This window comes from Lepidochelys kempii, chromosome 15 (assembly GCF_965140265.1).
Source record: "Lepidochelys kempii isolate rLepKem1 chromosome 15, rLepKem1.hap2, whole genome shotgun sequence".
NCBI lineage: Eukaryota > Metazoa > Chordata > Testudines > Cheloniidae > Lepidochelys > Lepidochelys kempii.
The window spans coordinates 33,416,636-33,434,187 of record NC_133270.1 but is presented as its reverse complement, the minus strand read 5'-3'; the positions used below and the strand labels follow the sequence as shown (position 1 = coordinate 33,434,187).

The window sequence follows — 17,552 nt, the reverse complement described above, 5'->3', positions numbered from 1 at the left end:
ATCAGAGCAATTAAAAGTTAAGGATGTAATAAATCTTATATTGCCTACATGAGAAATAGCAACATAGAGGATGAGATCCACTCCATTTGCACATACAAACTGTATGCAGATGGAATGCGAAGAGTCTGAGGAGCTATAATGTTGACAAACTCAACCCAACTCAGGGCCAGCACACAGAGCTGCTACACAGTTCCCTTTCCACCAGGCTGTGGGCTAGAATAGTGGAAGCAGTGCCTCTGCACTGGTGGTGTGGTATTGGCAGAGAGAATTTTTCCACATCAAATAGAGTTTGCACAGCTACTTCCGCCCTCTGTGAGGATGAATTGGTGTACAGGACTTTGTGACTTTGACCCATTATTTGATGCCATACAGAGAAATGTATATGTCAATAAAACATAGCAACTTTAATTCTGAGCCAAGGATTTGTGTCACGTTGGTATAGGTATCTAATCATTTTAAAGTAAACAATTAGATGAAAAATTAGTCTGCAGAAGACAAGAGTGAGGGGGGATTTGATAGCAGCCTTCAACTACCTGAAAGGGGGTTCCAAAGAGGATGGAGCTAGGCTGTTCTCAGTGCTAGCAGATGACAGGACAAGGAGCAATGGTCTCAAGTTGCAGTGGGGGAGGACCAGGTTGGATATTAAGAAAAGCTACTTCACTAGGAGGATGGTGAAGCACTGGAATGGGTTACCTAGGAAAGTGGTGGAATCTCCATACTTAAGAGATTTTTAAGGCCTGGCTTGACAAAGCCTGGCTGGGATGATTTAGTTGGGATTGCTCCTGCTTTGAGCAGGAAGTTGAACTGATGACCTCCTGAGATCTCTTCCAACCCTAATCTTCTATGATTCTGTGAAATGTTGCTAGTTACTATATTTATCAATTGGCAAATGGAATTTTTTGGGTACGTTACTTATAATGGCTGTTTCTTGAGAATAATGTAGAAGTAATTTAATAGAAAAAGTGCATTGCATTCTCAGTTTATGGTAAAATTATGTATGCATGTGGGATTACATTTGATCAATTTGTACGATTAATGGGATGATATAAATTCAGATAAGATAAAAATTCTGGTTCAGCAGGGAAATAAGATGTCTTAAGAGTAACCATCTTAGATGGTTTTGGGGCTATTAGTGATTCACGTTTCACATTAACTGCCACCTTGCTGAATGCTGGTAAGTTAAGAAAAACAGAGGCAAAAATGGGAGAAAAGTTATATGAATGAGGCAGAAAATCAGCTGGGAGCTCTGGAAATTGAACAATATAGCTTCTGGGGTAGCAAATCACAAGATCTGTGTTAATGGGTTCTGTGTGAACATGCCTCTCCCTAAGCAAAAACAAGCTGGAAATACAAACATTTCCCTAACAGAATCTGTTTCTGAGTAATTTTTTAAAAATTGCCAGCTTCATCTTTGAACTAATTTTTAACCAACAAAACTGTACAAAGGGATCCTTGAAATGATACTAACATCTGCAGGCAGCCTGCCTCTGGTTCCCTCCTGCTGCCCATCTTCCACGCTGCAACCCATCCCAACTCCCTGCTAATGCCCAGCCCAGGCTCCAGCATCCTCTATGGCCCTTTCCCTGGCCCCACAGAATCTTTGCCACTCACACAGCGATTAAGGATTAAAAAAACCGAAACCCTAATAAATTTAGTCAAAATGCAATCAAAATTCTGTTGTGTGAACAGATAAGTGGGGGGCCCCATAACATCACTGAATTTCACACATTTTGCAAAAATTACCAAGTAAGGGTTTAAATTCATTTACAAAACAAGAATACATCACAAAATGTAGCCTGGTCATTTATTTAACAAGTGTAGTTTGGTTTCAGGATACATCAGAGAATGCTAATACATGGTGTATAGAATATTTAGTAAAAGTAATTGTCAGTAATATGAAAGCCAGTCAAGATAAATTTAACTCAAAGGAATACTTACATCCTGGACAGTGTCTTTAATAGCCTGAACTGATGCAAGAAAGGTTTAATTAAAAGAAAAATGGGGCAAACCTTTTCAGAAAATGACATACACACTCTCTCTCCATTTTCTAGAATGTTACACTGCAAATGGGGCGGACTATCGGGGCACTCAGAACCAAACCTCCCTGCATGCGGGGAGACCTTGTCTCTTTTGGAATGAGACTTTCCAGCATCCTTACAATACCCTGAAATACCCCAATGGAGAGGGAGGGCTTGGAGAGCACAACTACTGCAGGTAAGGAGTAGTCTCACTGCTACTACCATTGTATGCCCAATATTTCTTTAGCCCTTTGACACAAAACTTAAAAGCTGATGGAATACAATGGAGGGTGCCCTGACTGTCAAAACAATGGCAATTAAACAGACATGTTTACATCCCACCATCAGAATTGTTGGGGTTGGTCCTGCTTTTAGCAGGGGGGTTGGACTAGATGACCTCCTGAGGTCTCTTCCAAACCTAATCTTCTATGATTCTATGATCCGTTCCCTTTACCCTGGCCACAGCAGGTAGGTGCAAGCAGCTTTAGCATAAAGATGCATGTCAGCATAGCTCTTCAGTCCACATCACAAACCAGCTACAGGCTGGCATAAGAGAGAATGATTGGCCATCCCTTCAGAAAGGTGTCTAAAACAATAGCGCTTGCTTTATGTCAGGCGTAAAGAGCATTGGGTGGATGATTTGAACATCACTCCTGGTTCTCTTTCTGCCTGGATCCCTTGGACACTATACCTCAGTCCCTTGTGTTTATGAAAACTAAATCATTCTCAATGAATTAGAATTGTGATTTAATTTCAGTTTAAAATCTAAAGTTAAGTGTTTAGAGTGCTGGTCTGGGGCTCAGGAGACCAACATTCAATTTCATGCTCTGCCACAGATTTCTCGAGTGCTGTTGGGCAAGTTACTTTGTGCATGTATGCCTCAGTTCCCTATCTCTAAAAGGGGGTTAATAGCACTGCCCTCCCTCACAGGGGTGGGGGTGGAGGATAAATACAGTAAAGACTGCGAGGCACTCTGATACTATGGTAATGGAGGCCATATTAAGTGCTTTTGATATCTATAGATAAGCTAAGTATGGTGTAGTCTGAAACGTGCAAGTACCGGTACCACTGGAATGGTGTAACCGCATACACGTAATGGGTGTGAGGTCATGGAGGAATTCACTTTGTTGAGCAAAATGGCATCCTCCTCACAGCATGACCTTGCAAAAGTGCTGAAATGGCATTTTGGCTGCAGTACACCCAATGTACTATATAGAAGAGCATACACCTATACAAAAGCTTCCCTGTCAACACAATCCTGAAACACCTTCTGACTCCTGGTTTCAGGGACTTAACAGTGGAGCAGGGTCAGTTGACTGAAAGAGAAAAATCTTATTTTTAGACTGTCTGATTGAGACAGCTGGATGCTCAGTGAATGTAAAACGTTTTTTCCAAAATGACTAAGGTCCAAAGTCTGTGGTCCTCACTCCTTAATTTAGTATGTGAGCCATAGAACTGATGTTTAAAATGATACTCTTGGTTAGGGATTTGTTATGTTTGTTTTTGGCTTCTTAAATGCAAAAGATATTCTTTTTATTTGTAACACCATAGTTGTTGAGATTGGTGGGTTTTTTTTAAGATTTTCAGTGCTTTTAATACTGATCAGTACTGAGACAATTCCCTGCAGGGTGTTAGGGATAAGATGTAAAGCCAAGAGCTTGGCTACTTGAAAGTTTTGGGGGCTGTTAGTCTCAATGTCCTCACCAAATTTCACCTTGGGTAATTACATTCTGCTAACCTCAAGTCAATCCCTTTTCTAAATAGCCATTCTATGTGCCTGCTGCATTCCACCCCAGCAGTGATTGCATTTCAGTGGTGAGGGAAGTTACCTATATCTTTCTTACCTATCTCATATCTGCTATTTGGACTGGTGAGGCTTAATTAATTATTATTTACTATTTTGTAGCACCCAGCACACTTTTGGGCACTTCACAGACAAATAGAAAGACAGTTCACTCTCTGAAAGAGCTTATAATTTTAATAAGACCAAGTTGTGACAAGGGAACAAAAAACATAGGGAGAAGGCACATGAACAGGGTTATGAATACAGGATAGTGGCATTACTTGGGGTTGTGTATGTAAAACAAATCGATACAAAATGAAAACAATTTCAGTAATTTTATGTTGAATAGGGATATGGGTGGACAAGGAGTGGATTAGACCCAGGGGAAAGAGAAAACATTTGGGGAGAAGAATCAGACTGGGTGATGGGAAAGGAGAAGGATGGGATGGGGCAGTGGGAAGCTAAGGACAAGAAGGCACAGACAAGAGAAATGGTGACACACATAGCAGAGAAAAGTAAAGATTGAAGAAATACTCCCATTCCTAATATCATGGATTTATGCAAAAGCTCAATGGGGTGTGGTTGGAGAGTCCCAATAGAGGCTGGGGCGGGGTGGTAGCCACACTCACACCCAATACCTTTGTCTAGGGCTGAGATGGCACCACGAGGTAGGTCTTTTTTGTACTGCCATGAGTACTTGTTTCATAGATTACAAGTCCAGAAGGGAAGCCTGTGATCTTCTACTCTAACCAACTGTATAATACAGGCCACAGGACTTCACTGAATTAATTCCTGTTTGAATTTAAAAAAATCCCATCTTGATTTTAAAATGGCCAGTGATGGAGAATCCACCACACCCATGGTAAATCCTTCCAACAGCTAATTACCTTCACTGTTAAAAATGTGTGCCTTATTTCACATCTGAATTTGTCTAGCTTCAACTTCCAGCTGTTGGACTGTGTTATACCTTTCTCTGCTAGAAAGAAGAGCCCATTATTAAATATTTGTTCCCCATGTAGGTACTTATAGACTGTAATCAAGTTATCCCTTCACCTTCTCTTTCTTAAACTAAATAGATTGAGCTCCTTGAGTCTATCCTATAAGGCAGGTTTGCTAATCCTTTAATTATTCTCATGGATCTTCTTTGAACTCTCTCCAATTTTTCAGCATCCTTCTAGTTTGGTGGCCACCAGAACTGCACACACAAAAAACCTGGATGTTCTGTCCCAGAACAGTCCAGAAACCCATTAAACATATGTACCTTCAAGCCCACTAATGTCAGACTAGTGCACTATCAGGGGGAGTGGCCTCCAAAGGCTTTGGTTGTTCAACAGAAACTCCATGTGGCATCCTCGTAGCCCTCTCCATGACATACAGTGCGAGAGGCAACTTCTCAGATTACTACACAGCCAGAAAGGGTGAGAGGCCATGGAAAAATCTGCAGTGCAAAGGTTTGGTATCTTGTTGGAATTGTAGGCCATCATTTTAAAAGGTGATGGGCTCTTTGGTCTTGCTTATATGCTAGGGGACTGTGTAATGGAGTATGCTATGGGAGTCAGTTTGCAGTGGTGAGTTGTGACTATTTTAGGAAGCACCATCTCTCTCTCTCTCATATATGTTGCATCCTTCCAGCAGACATCATTTATGTTTTTATCTAATTTCTCTGTATGCCATGAAATATAACAGAAACAATCAGAAACTATGACACTGTTATAGGCCCCACTCAGTGTATTCTTATTAACAGCTTTGGCAGTCATTTTTGGCCATAGGACATGGATGCTCATGGTGAGACCTTTGTCCTCTAATGTACAAAGTAAGGTTGTGAATGTTATGAAACTTCTCAGGAAGCTCAGAAGAGTACCGGTAATATACTGACGGGGCAAGATTCTAACAATCAATTTACGTAAATACCCATCATTGCTATCTCACCTAACTCACCAAAATAGCTTCTGGTGACTGTTAGCCAGAGAGAGAGCCCTGTGATCTAGAACGTGAGCCCCAGGAATTTGACTAAGTTGCCAAATATAGCCTTTTTTATGAAAGCCTGCTCAGCTGCTGCTTTCCTCCTCACAATGGAGTGTGACTGGAATGTCAGAGCCATTTTTCTTCACTGGTTAGATCACTATGCTGAGAAATAGCCTTGCAGGTATGTTGAAGGAGGATTGATGGACGCTTTTGAAAACTATAGTCTCTTGGAAAATAGCTTTGATAATCACTGTGACTCAGGATACCTGAGTTCTGTTCCTTGCTCTGTCACTCATTTGCTGGGTGACAATGGATAAATCACTCCTTCCCTCCACTAACCTACTTCATGTGAGTGTTTTGAGGTTACATTTCTTAATGTTTGGGAAGTGTTTTTGAGTTCTCTGGATGAGAGGTGCTGTAAAAGTGAAAAGGCTTATTATATCCTTAGTCAGAAAAATGCTAGGTCCCACAATCATACCCTATTTGCAATAGTTGTCATACTTTATTTGTATACAAAGAGAGAAAATGTTTCATTACACAGTATCCTTATAACATGGAAATTCTTTGATTTCAAGGTTAGAAGGGACCATTGTGATCCTCTAGTCTGACCAACTGTATTGCACAGACCACACAACTTCCCCAAAATAATTCCTAGGGCATAGCTTTTAGAAAAACATCTGATCTTAATTTAAAAACTCATCAGTGATGGAGAATCCACCATGCCCCTTAGTAAAGTGTTCCAGTGATTAATTACTCTCTCTGTTAAAAAAGTATCCCATACTGTCTAGCTCAGTGGTTCTCAAACTGTGGGTCGGGACCCCTAAGTGGGTTGCAACCCCATTTTAGTGGGGTCACCAGGGTTGGTGTTAGACTTGCTGAGGCCAGGGGCCAAAGCCCAAGACCAAGCCCCATCATCTGGGGCCAAAGACTGAGCCCCATTGCCCGGGGTCAAAGCTGAAGCCTAAGTCCCATCGTCTGGGTCCAAAGCCCAAGGACTTCATCCCTTAGTGGCGGGACTCAGGTCACAGGCTTCGAGCCATTGGATCACATCTCTTTGCTTGACTGAAGAGTCCTCTTATCAGAGATCTGTTCCCCAGGTAGGTATAATGAGCTCAATGGAGGGCTGGTCTGAATCGGAGCACTAAAGAGAGGCAGATGCAACCTAGAGGCCAAATTGTGTTTTATCTCAATCAGTTGGGGTAAAGTACAAATCAATTAAGTGGTAAGTAATCACAAGTAAATCAGAGTAGGTTGTTTTAGGAGGAACTACTACTTAATCTTACACTGTAAATTAATACTGTTATCTACTGTATATTAACTACTATTATCCTAATTAAATTCACTTTATAGGTAACAATTTACATGTATGAAATAAAAGAATTTTGAATTAGGAAAATACAATACACTAGAACATAAACCCTGTTGCTGTATGTTCCCTTTTCAGTTTCTTGGTTGCCAACCTCTGTAAGCCCAGAGTTTGGAGGGAAAGTTCTTAGGATGTTTAGTTATATTTTGAGTGATGACTATGGTGCAATCTTTGTTTACTGTTTTGATTTCCAGCATAAGTACATACATGTATTTCTTGATGTGATCTGTTGGCTTCTTGATTGAACAATTATATCTCTGCTTCTTTCTGGTTTACAGTCCCTTTGCTCTTTGACAATTTCTCTATTTCTGTCACTTCACTTTGTATACCTTAAGATGCTGTCCAGATGTTTTTACAGACCTTACTGTTTTTCTCTGAAAACATCCACTCAATGTGCAGTGGCAGTCAAAAAAGTGACCAGAATGTTGGGAATCATTAAGAAAGGGATAAATAATAAGACAGAAAATATCATATAGCCTCTATATAAATCCATGGTTTGCCCATATCTTGAATACTGCATGCAGATGTGGTCACCACATCTCAAAAAAGTTATATTGGAATTGGAAAAGGTTCAGAAAAGGGCAACAAAAATTATTAGGGGTATGGAGTGTCTGCCATATGAGGAGAGATTAATAAGACTGGGACTTTTCAGCTTGGAAAAAAGATGACTAAGGTGGGAAACTTCTCCTTTGTGTCCTTAACTCTGCTTGCTATAGAGTTCACCTTTGTCCCTTTGCTTTCCTTATCAATTTTCTACAATTCCTAGCTTCTGATTTATATTCATCACTTGCAGTTTCCCCATCTCCCACACACAGTTCCCAATTATCATTCAGATTTTTTGATTGAATTCTTTCTCCACACTGATTTGGCTCATAATTATTTTGAGCTTTGTGAAATTGGGACTTTTAAAGCACCTAAGATACGTATTACTGGTTTGGACTGTGTTCTCTTTGCACATTACAAATCTGATCAAGTCATAATCATTTTTACCTAAGCTACCATTAATTTTTAGTTCTGAGATCAATTCCTCTTTATCTCTCAAGACTAGGTCTAATATAGAATTCCCCTGTGTTGGTTGCAACACTTTTTGTGTTAGGAAATTGAAATATCTCATAATGCTCTATAAAACCTCATTTCAGCTATAACAGAATTAGGCAGACTATGGAGTTGAAGATCTGAAGGACACTCATTTCTTGTTTGTCTCCATGCAACCACTGGGAAACAAGGCAAAGATTTCCAAAGCTATTAGCGACTATCTGTCTACACTTCCCTGCATTTTAAGATGTTTCTGCATTAAGTCCTATTAGCATGATTTATGCAGCTGTAATTAAAAGCATTTGATGCCCAGATTGCAGGTACAACAGTAACACTTCCCACAACTGCTAAGGTGAGAAAAAGATGGTTTTATCACAATACAAGCTTCTCTCACACAGCTCCACCAATGGACCTCCTTTATTAGCTAGAACAGCCTCTTGCTGATATATTTCCACATTCACCAGCCTCCAGCAAGCTCTGTCACCGTACCTCAATCCTGACAAAAAATAACCTCTGCTATCCTATTCTTGGGCCTTCCTTCTCCAGTATCTCTACCAGTGCATCTCAGATCTTGACTGGCAGCAACCCTGCTATTACAGTCATGCTCCCCTAATTCTGGCATTTGTTTCTAGCTCCTCATTCTTTAGCTGCAATACCCTTTGCAGTTCTAATGTCAGATCTCCCACAAAGCTTTGCTAGTTCACCCTAACCTTACAATGCAACATATGTGCTCCTTCAGCCCAGCATGTCTCAGACACAAAAGGCAGGTCATGGCAAATTGTAGGATAATTTTATGACAGTGACAAATGTTCACCAAGACGAGATAAGTAGCTGGCTTTGGTTTTGGACAGAGGGCAAGTCTGAACCTAACCCTCCAGAAGTGAAAGGCTAATGCTTGATGAACTTATTCTGTTAGTCTTCTCTTATTTCTTTTAGGTTAAAATAATTTTTAAAATGCCCAAACAGAAAGTTAAGAATTAATTAGATTTGTGATTTTAAGTAATACCATACAGCAGCAAAAAAATCATATACAAATAATTAATTAGCCCAGCCAGGGTAATCAAAGCTACAGAACAGACCCTTCCCTAACCCACTCAAATGTTCCCCAAAATGCTGTAAAATACTTTTCTTTTGCAGCGTGCCAAGAAAGTCATCAAGTTTGGGCTGTTTTGTATTAATGCAGGAACCAAGTTCCAGAGTTCCAGAACTCTCACAGAGGATACCCTGCGGGCAGCACCCTCTCTTTCAGTGGTATCCGGTAATAGTACTGCATCTTTAAGAGTTTAAGAAGCAGTGGATAATTTTTAGGAAGTTAGCTGGACAAGTACCTTTTGTGGTATTGTAAGCTCTCAATGGTCCTACATTTCCTTTGGGGCTGATTCTCTACTTCCCTGCATCTTGTGTAAAAAGGCCCTTTTGGTTTTCTTTCATAACATTTGAGGACAAGGTTGGTGGTAACTTTCTCCTCTCAACCACTCCTGAAGAATCTCCTGTGCTTGAGCATTATAGCTGAATTCACTAATACTTTGACTCAACAAAGGCACAAGAACTCTCAGAAATGTGGAATTTTACTGCGTTGCCTTTGGCCATAGGGTTTTCAATGGTTTGGCAGCAGGGTGACCAGATCACAACAGTAAAATATCGAGACACATTGGGGTGCCTTCAGCCCCAACCACAGTCCACACCCACTCCTCCCAGGTTCCGCCCCAACTCTGCCCCAGGTTCTGCACCCTCTCTGCTTGCCCCACCCCCACACCCTTCCGCATCCCCCGGCCCACCGCTGGCTTGCTGTGTCCCTCCTCAGTCCCCCACCCACCGCTCGCCTCTTCACAGCACCTGCCCACCACTCGCTTGCCACTCGCCTTTTCACACCGCCCCCCCCGACACTCACCCCTACGGTGCCGACTTCCCCTCCGCCCAGTGGGTGCTCATCCAGCCTCCCGCCCTTCCTGCCCCTGCACTGCCCTCACCCCACCCCATTCCACCCCTTTCCCCCAAGTCCCCGACCGTGCCCTGCCTTTCCCCCAAGTCTTCTCCGCCTCCTCCCCTGAGCGCGCCACGTCCCCCGCTCCTCCCCCTTCCTCCCAGAAAGTCCTAATTGCTGCCAAACAGCTGTTAGGCAGCAGGAAGCACTGGGAGGGAGGGATAGCACGGGGATGCAGTGCGCTGGGGGGAGGGAAGAAGGAGGCGAGGAGTGGGGAGCTTGGCTGCAATTTTTCCCCATGGGTGCTCCAGCCCCGGAGCACCCACAGAGTCGGCGCCTCCCTCCCCCTCACCTCGTTACCTGAATATCAGGACAAATGGCATCAGGACAAATGGCATCGTACATTGATCAGGGCGCAGGACAAAAGGTTAAATATCAGGACAGTCCCAATTTTATGAGGACACCTGGTCACCCTATTTGGCAATGAGTGTAAAATGGTACTGAGAATTTCCATGGTTTGTACCTTTAAGCTCAGACTTTACCAGGAATTTGAGGATCTTACTGTAATACTACGACTTTTCTGATTTACCAAAAATCAGCCAGTATAAATTCCTTTGTTTTTCCCAGTACACCATTAGCTCAGTAGTTCTTATCATTCTGTTCTCCACCATTTTCTTCTTGGAAAGACAGACCAGCTGAAACACTGCAGTGCAAATTAAAATAATGATAGCAATGAAGCCTTAGATTTAAAATAAAAATGAAGGATCTGTATGTATCTCCACTGAATGCTTCCGATGAAGTGAGCTGTAGCTCACGAAAGCTTATGCTCAAATAAATTTGTTAGTCTCTAAGGTGCCACAAGTACTCCTTTTCTTTTTGTGGATACAGACTAACATGGCTGCTACTCTGGGATCTGTATGTGGTTCACAAAAATGTTTGACAAATTTTTGATGTCTCCTTCTGTTGATAGGAACCCTGATGGAGATGTCAGCCCCTGGTGCTACATTGCAGAGTGTGAGGATGGAGTGTATTGGAAATACTGTGAGATTCCATCTTGCCGAAGTAAGAGAAAACATTATTCCACGCCTGATTTACTCTTCTGTAGAGACTGACTGTCACGTGACAGTGGGTGATGGTTTAGTGACATTCATTAATGGGAACTAGAATAAAATCAAACAGCTTTTTTTATCCACTTGTGACCTAAGCAAAATTTTTAATGCTGTTCTGCAGAGCTAAAGGCAAACTCACTGTACCCGTCATACCCCATCCACAGTCATAACTGCTGAATTATGTTATTTAAAGTAAAATACAGTAAAGGGATTAGCTCCAAATTTATGAAGTGTTGCTAGTTTCCTATAAATGTAGAAATGTTTGTTTATTAAAAATAAATAGTGAATAAATAATAAATAGGAAAGTATTCAAGTTCAAAAAACAAAAACAAAACAATTAAAAAAAACAGCTGTTCGTTATCACATTCCTTAATGTAGTGTACTTATCTTAGAGAAAGTTTTTCCATAGTGCCTATCAACACAGGCCAAAATTTTTCATACCTAAGTGCCTAAAGTTATGTAGCTAAATTTTCAAAACTCTCTGGCTAAATTATGAATTGAAATCCCTTAGATGCTAACAGGTACTTACAGCCAAATCCTTAGGCACCAATCCTGCATTTATGGCTTAACTTTACATGTGAGCAATCTCACTGATTTCAAGGGGACTACTTATGTGTGTATGTTAAGCATGTGCATTTTGTATTTGCAGGCTCAGAGCCTTTGTCCTTACTCAGACACACTTCCAGTTTAAAAACTAAGTGAGTACAATATGATTTGGATTTTGCTCACCACTACTTCTTATAGGTATGTAAACAAGAGGATTGTACATGCAGGTTAGACAACTAAATTTAAAAATTTGCCCTTAAGGCAAAAGGGCATTTTTATTTAGGTGACTCAGTGTGGATTGAGGAGTCTAACTTCAGAAATGCAGGAATGAAAGTTTTCGTGTTAGTTTCTAGTTTAGAACCACAATGCATGATCCATTGTGGATTTTACTCATCACCTATCCAAGATACCAGAAGCTCTTCCATTTCTGAATTTCAGGGTACTTTCTTGATTTAAAGAGGGGCATCTGTGTTTTCTTTAAAGCCCACAGATCCTAGCAAATTATCTGGATTTGGCTCTAATAAAAAATAAATTGAAAAACAAATTTTCTGCCCATTTGTTCCACACATAAATCCTTTCAGTACTAGACCCAGTAATTTTCCCTGTGGTGGGGAACAGAGGATTTAAATTTGGACATTTTTATTTGCACAGATAATCCCAGATTTACGTTTACAAAATGTCCTTTTGACCAGTAGTAGCTGCTTCAAGCATTGCATTGAAACCAGATACCAGAAAAAGGAATTGCAGCAATTTCAGAACAAACCGTACATTGCAAGCCCCTCCAAGTCTTAATGCAAACCTTATGATTGTGCAGTTGTTTAAGGCAGAAGAGCTTGTTTCTTCCCTCCTTCTTCTATTTCCAGCAGGCCTGAAGATAAGTCTCAGGCACACTGTAACTAGATTTGAAAAATACACCATCAGGATTTGGGTACCTTGGTGGAGGGATAGAGAGATTGGGTGTGGAAATTCTTATTGATTGTTCAATTTTTAGAAAATTAATGAGTCTGTGTTTTAAGCAGCCATCTGTGTATCTGTATTCAATGCCTGATGAGACAAAGAATTTCTGGTACTGTGACTTAACATAGCTTAGGACAAGTGGAATACAGGCAACATCAAGCCTTGGTAATTGCTTGGAGGGACTTGTGTAGTATTACTCCCATTTACAGATCACTATAACTAATTCCAAATCTATTGTTACAGTGTTTTCATGGAGATAATTACACAATATTTCAAGCCCAACAATATTTATGGCTAGTACTATGTGTCATGGAGAAGTATGTATTGATATGGTGCATTCATAAGTATGCCATATAGAAGCAGCACTATTAAATGGGAATAAAAGCTTATAGTCAAAAATGGCAGTAGTGATGGTTCCAGAGTGTGCCTGGTCTCTCTTTCTCTCTATCCCCCACCTCTTCATTATGGCATGAACTTGTAAGAGGCTTGGAAATTGGTGTGATTAATTCAAAGGAGAAAAAGGCAAATGTCAGCATTAAAGGACTGCTCAAGCTCCTCCCTGCTGAGAATAGCCCACCTTAATTAATTCGTCTTGTTACAGTTGGTATGGCAACACCCATTTTTTCATGTTCTCTGTGTATATATATCTTCCTACTGTATTTTCCACTGCATGCATCTGATGAAGTGGGTTTTAGCCCACAAAAGCTTATGCCCAAGTAAATCTGTGAGTCTCTAAGGTGCCACAAGTACTCCTCATTTTTTTTTGCTGATACAGACTAACACGGCTACCACTCTGAAACCTGTCAAGGAAGGACAGGTTCTTGTCATATGGAGAAGACCTGAGAGAAGACAGTAACTGCTTCTAAATCCTTCAGACAATATGCTTTGAAGTGGCAGTAGCTTGGTGGTGTTTCTTTCTCCTTGGTAATAGGATTACTATGAAATTCAAGAGAGAGACCAAATTACAGCAGATCACACTAGTTAACCAAAACAGGGTCACCTCAGTCCATCCCTCCAAATCGTCTCACCAAATGTATGAGGTTGCTGAAGGAAGCATGTGGATGGCATGGCAGCTTTTCTCATCTCAGTTTCATTTCATTCGTGGAAATGTAATTCCTCGGTGTGTGTAACATAGTCGAACACAGAAATTGGCAGAGTGGTGAATAATGATGGGACAGGTCAGTTATATAGACAGATATGGGTCACTTGGTATGATGGGCTCATTTGAACAACGTGCATTTTAACACTGCAACATCTAAGAACAAAGAATGTAGGCCACACTTACAAGATGGGAGACAGTATACTGTAAGGCACTAACACTGAAAAGAAGCACTCAGAGAAGACAAGGCCATTGTGGAGAAGCTAAATGAATTATTTGCATTGGTCTTCACTGCAGAGGATGTGAGGGAGACTTCCACACCTGAGCCATTCTTTTTAGGTGAGAAATTTGAGGAAGCAAATACCCAGATTGAGGTATCAGTAGAGGAAGCTTTGGAGCAAATTGATAAATTAAACAGTAATAAGTCACCAGGACCAGATGGTCTTCTCTAAGGAGTTCTAGTGGAACTCAAATATGAAATTGCAGCACTACTAACTGTGGTTTGTAACCTATCACTTAAATCAGCCTCGGTACCAGATGACTGGAGGATAGCTAATGTGATGCTAATTTTTAAAATGAGCTCCAGAGGTGATCCCAGAAATTGCTGGCCAGTAAGCCTGACTTCAGTAACTGGCAAACTGGTTGAAACTATAGTAAAGAACAGAATTATCAGACACATAGATGAACACATTTTGTTGGGACACAGTCGACACAGCTGTATTATAGAATCATAAAATATCAGGGTTGGAAGGAACCTTAGGAGGTCATCTAGTCCAACCCCCTGCTCAAAGCAGGACCAATCTCCAGCTAAATCAACCCAGCCAGGGCTTTGTCAAGCCTGACCTTAAAAACCTCAGAGGAAGGAGATTCCACCACCTCCCTAGGTAACCCATTCCAGCGCTTCACCACCCTCCTAATGAAAAAGTTTTTCCTAATATCCAACCTAAACCTCCCCCACTGCAACTTGAGACCATTACTCCTCGTTCTGTCATCCGCTATCACTGAGAACAGTCTAGATCCATCCTCTTTGGAACCCCCTTTCAGGTAGTTGAAAGCAGCTATCAAATCCTCCCTCACTTTTCTCTTCCGCAGACTAAACAATCCCAGTTCCCTCAGCCTCTTCTCATAAGTCATGTGCTCCAGTCCTCTAATCATTTTTGTTGCCCTCTGCTGGATGCTTTCCCACATCCTTCTTGTAGTGTGGGGTCCAAAACTGGACACTGTACTCCAGATGAGGCCTCACCAATGTCGAATAGAAGGGAACGATCATGTCCCTCGATCTGCTGGCAATGCTCCTACTTATACAGCCCAAAATGATGTTAATCTTCTTGGCAACAAGGGCACATTGTTGACTCATATCCAGCTTCTCGTCCACTGTAACCCCTAGGTCCTTTTCTGCAGAACTGCTGCCGAGCCATTCGGTCCCTAGTCTGTAGCTAGGGTGACCAGATAGCAAGCGTGAAAAATTGGGATTGGGGTGGGGGTAATAGGTGCTTATGTAAGAAAAAGCTCCAAAAATTGGGCCTGTCCGTATAAAATTGGGACATCTGGTCACCCTATCTGTAGCAGTGCGTGGGATACTTCCATCCTAAGTGCAGGACTCTGCACTTGTCCTCGTTGAACCTCATCAGATTTCTTTTGGCCCAATCCTCCAATTTGTCTAGGTCCCTCTGTATCTTATCCCTACCCTATAATAGGGTATCCTATCCCTATAACAGGGTTCAAAAAAGAATTAGGTAAGTTCATGCATGATAGGTTCCTCAATGGCTATTAGACAAGATGATCAGGGAATGCAACCCCATACTCTGGGTGTCCCGAAGCCTCTGATTGCCAGATGCTGGGATTGAATGACAGGGGGTGGATCATTTGATAATTGCCCTATTTTGTCCATTTCATCTGAAGCATCTGGCATTGGCCACGCTCAGAAGACAGGATACTGGGTTGGATGCTAAGTTCCCCATGCAGCTGCCTATTAAGTGCTGTGCAGGCGCTCAGGACTGCGGCAGGGAGAGATGCCTCTCCCCAAGCTCCAGACCTGCCACAGTGCCGCTCTCCCCAGCCCTGACCTAGCTCAGCCCTGAACCTGCCTCGGCCAAGGGACAGCCACCCCTCCCCCAGCCCTGACCCAGCCCAGCTCCGAACCTGCTGTGGCCAGGGGACAGGCACCCCTACCCTGACCCAGCCCAGCACCAAACGTTCCGCAACGGGGAGAGGGGCCTCACTCCCCAGCCCAGGTGCTGCTGTGGGGAGAGAGAGCTGGGGAGGAGTCCTCTCGCCCCACCGTAGCCCCAGGGAGCTCCACTGCATCTCATACCCCTCATCCCCAGCCCCACCCCAGAGCCCACACCCCCAGCCAGAGCCCTCATCCCTCTTTAGCTGATGGTCTTGTACCATCAGTAATACCTACTGTGAAGGAGCCTGAATACAAACCCCAAAAGTCAAGGCTCTATAGTCTGTATATCATTTTATCAATCACATTTGCTTTTTAGCTAACTCTGGTTGTTGTCTGTTGTGATGTCCCAATAAATTCTTATATAAAAGAAGTGGGCCAGTTTGACCTCCCATTACATTTATTAGCTTCCCTAATTGGTAGAGACATAAATTCATGCTTGAAGAACTAAGAATGACGCTTGTTGGACATATGTTAGCCTGAAATTGAGTTGCTTTAGTCATTCAGGTCCTGTCTACACTAGGGCAATGATGCAAAAATTTCCACCAATTCCTGAATGTAGATAGAGCCTCAGAGTGCAGGGATGGTATTCATTAATGATACGTAACTTTACAGTGTTTCTCAATATAAGCAATTCTTTCCATGGTGCTTGCAGCTGTCAGTGTGTCTTAGATCATCAGAAAAACTGTCACATACTGGTGTTTACCTTGGGAGTCTCACATCACTTCATCCTAATACAGTATAAACAAGTGTATATTAAAAAGGTACTTTCAAACAATTGCAATCTGCTAAAATGGAGACACTGTACTAAGAACTACATTCTGTGATCTGTCACTTAGCCACTACAGATTTGGTGAAAAAACATTGTTTCCAAATCAGAGTCCCCAGGGGAAAACACACACGGCCTTGTGTGTTGTTATTTCCATATCGAACACTCTCTGGTGACCCTGCCACAGCAAGTCAATGGTAAGCTATGGCTGTGGGGTGAACCCGAATGACAATCATAGCTTGGATGGTCATATTAAAACAATATTTGACACATAGTGCTCTGTTCTTCAAAGGGCCGAGCACTGAGATCCCAATTCATCAAAGTATTTCAGTGTATGAGAAACAAATGATAGTTCCACTGAATTCAATAGGACTCCCCACATGCTTCTAGTTAAGAATATGCTTAAGTGGTTTGCTGGATTGGGGCCAGAATGCTCAGCACCCTGAAGAATTGAATCCTCATTTAGGATTAACTGCCAATCCTAGACTAGATTGATGCCTCTCAGTGAGCCACAGTTGGCTCCAAATCCGTCACATTCCTTTTGTTTGTCAGAGATTGGAGTGCTGAGGCACAATGGGACCCTACAGGGGCTCACTAACTATACAATGTTACCCTAGTGGCATGGTTTTTTGTTGTTTTGTTTTTTGTTGTTTTTGTTGTTTTGTAGTTAGAGAATTTAATAATTTACCAACTGGGAGGTTCCCACCATTAAAGTTAACTCAAAGCATATTTTTAATGTGCTGTTTTAGGAATTCCCAAAGTCCCATGGGTGAAGTGAGCTCGGATGGTATTACGGGAAGTATTTGTTGGA

At 41.9% G+C, this 17,552-nt stretch overlaps 1 protein-coding gene across 16 annotated transcripts in view; it reads left to right on the top strand.

Annotated features, from left to right (window-relative positions):
* The window catches only part of KREMEN1 (kringle containing transmembrane protein 1), a 146,067-nt gene that overhangs the window by 101,982 nt on the left and 26,533 nt on the right, over positions 1–17,552 (top strand). For 15 of the 16 annotated variants that reach the window (XM_073312966.1, XM_073312960.1, XM_073312964.1 and 12 more), the window contains 2 exons: positions 2,052–2,214; positions 11,062–11,153. In XM_073312966.1, coding sequence (XP_073169067.1) covers positions 2,052–2,214; positions 11,062–11,153 — 255 coding nt within the window. Of the gene's footprint in view, positions 1–2,051; positions 2,215–11,061; positions 11,154–17,552 lie in introns of those variants that run through there. The other variant, XM_073312977.1, reaches the window with a different exon arrangement.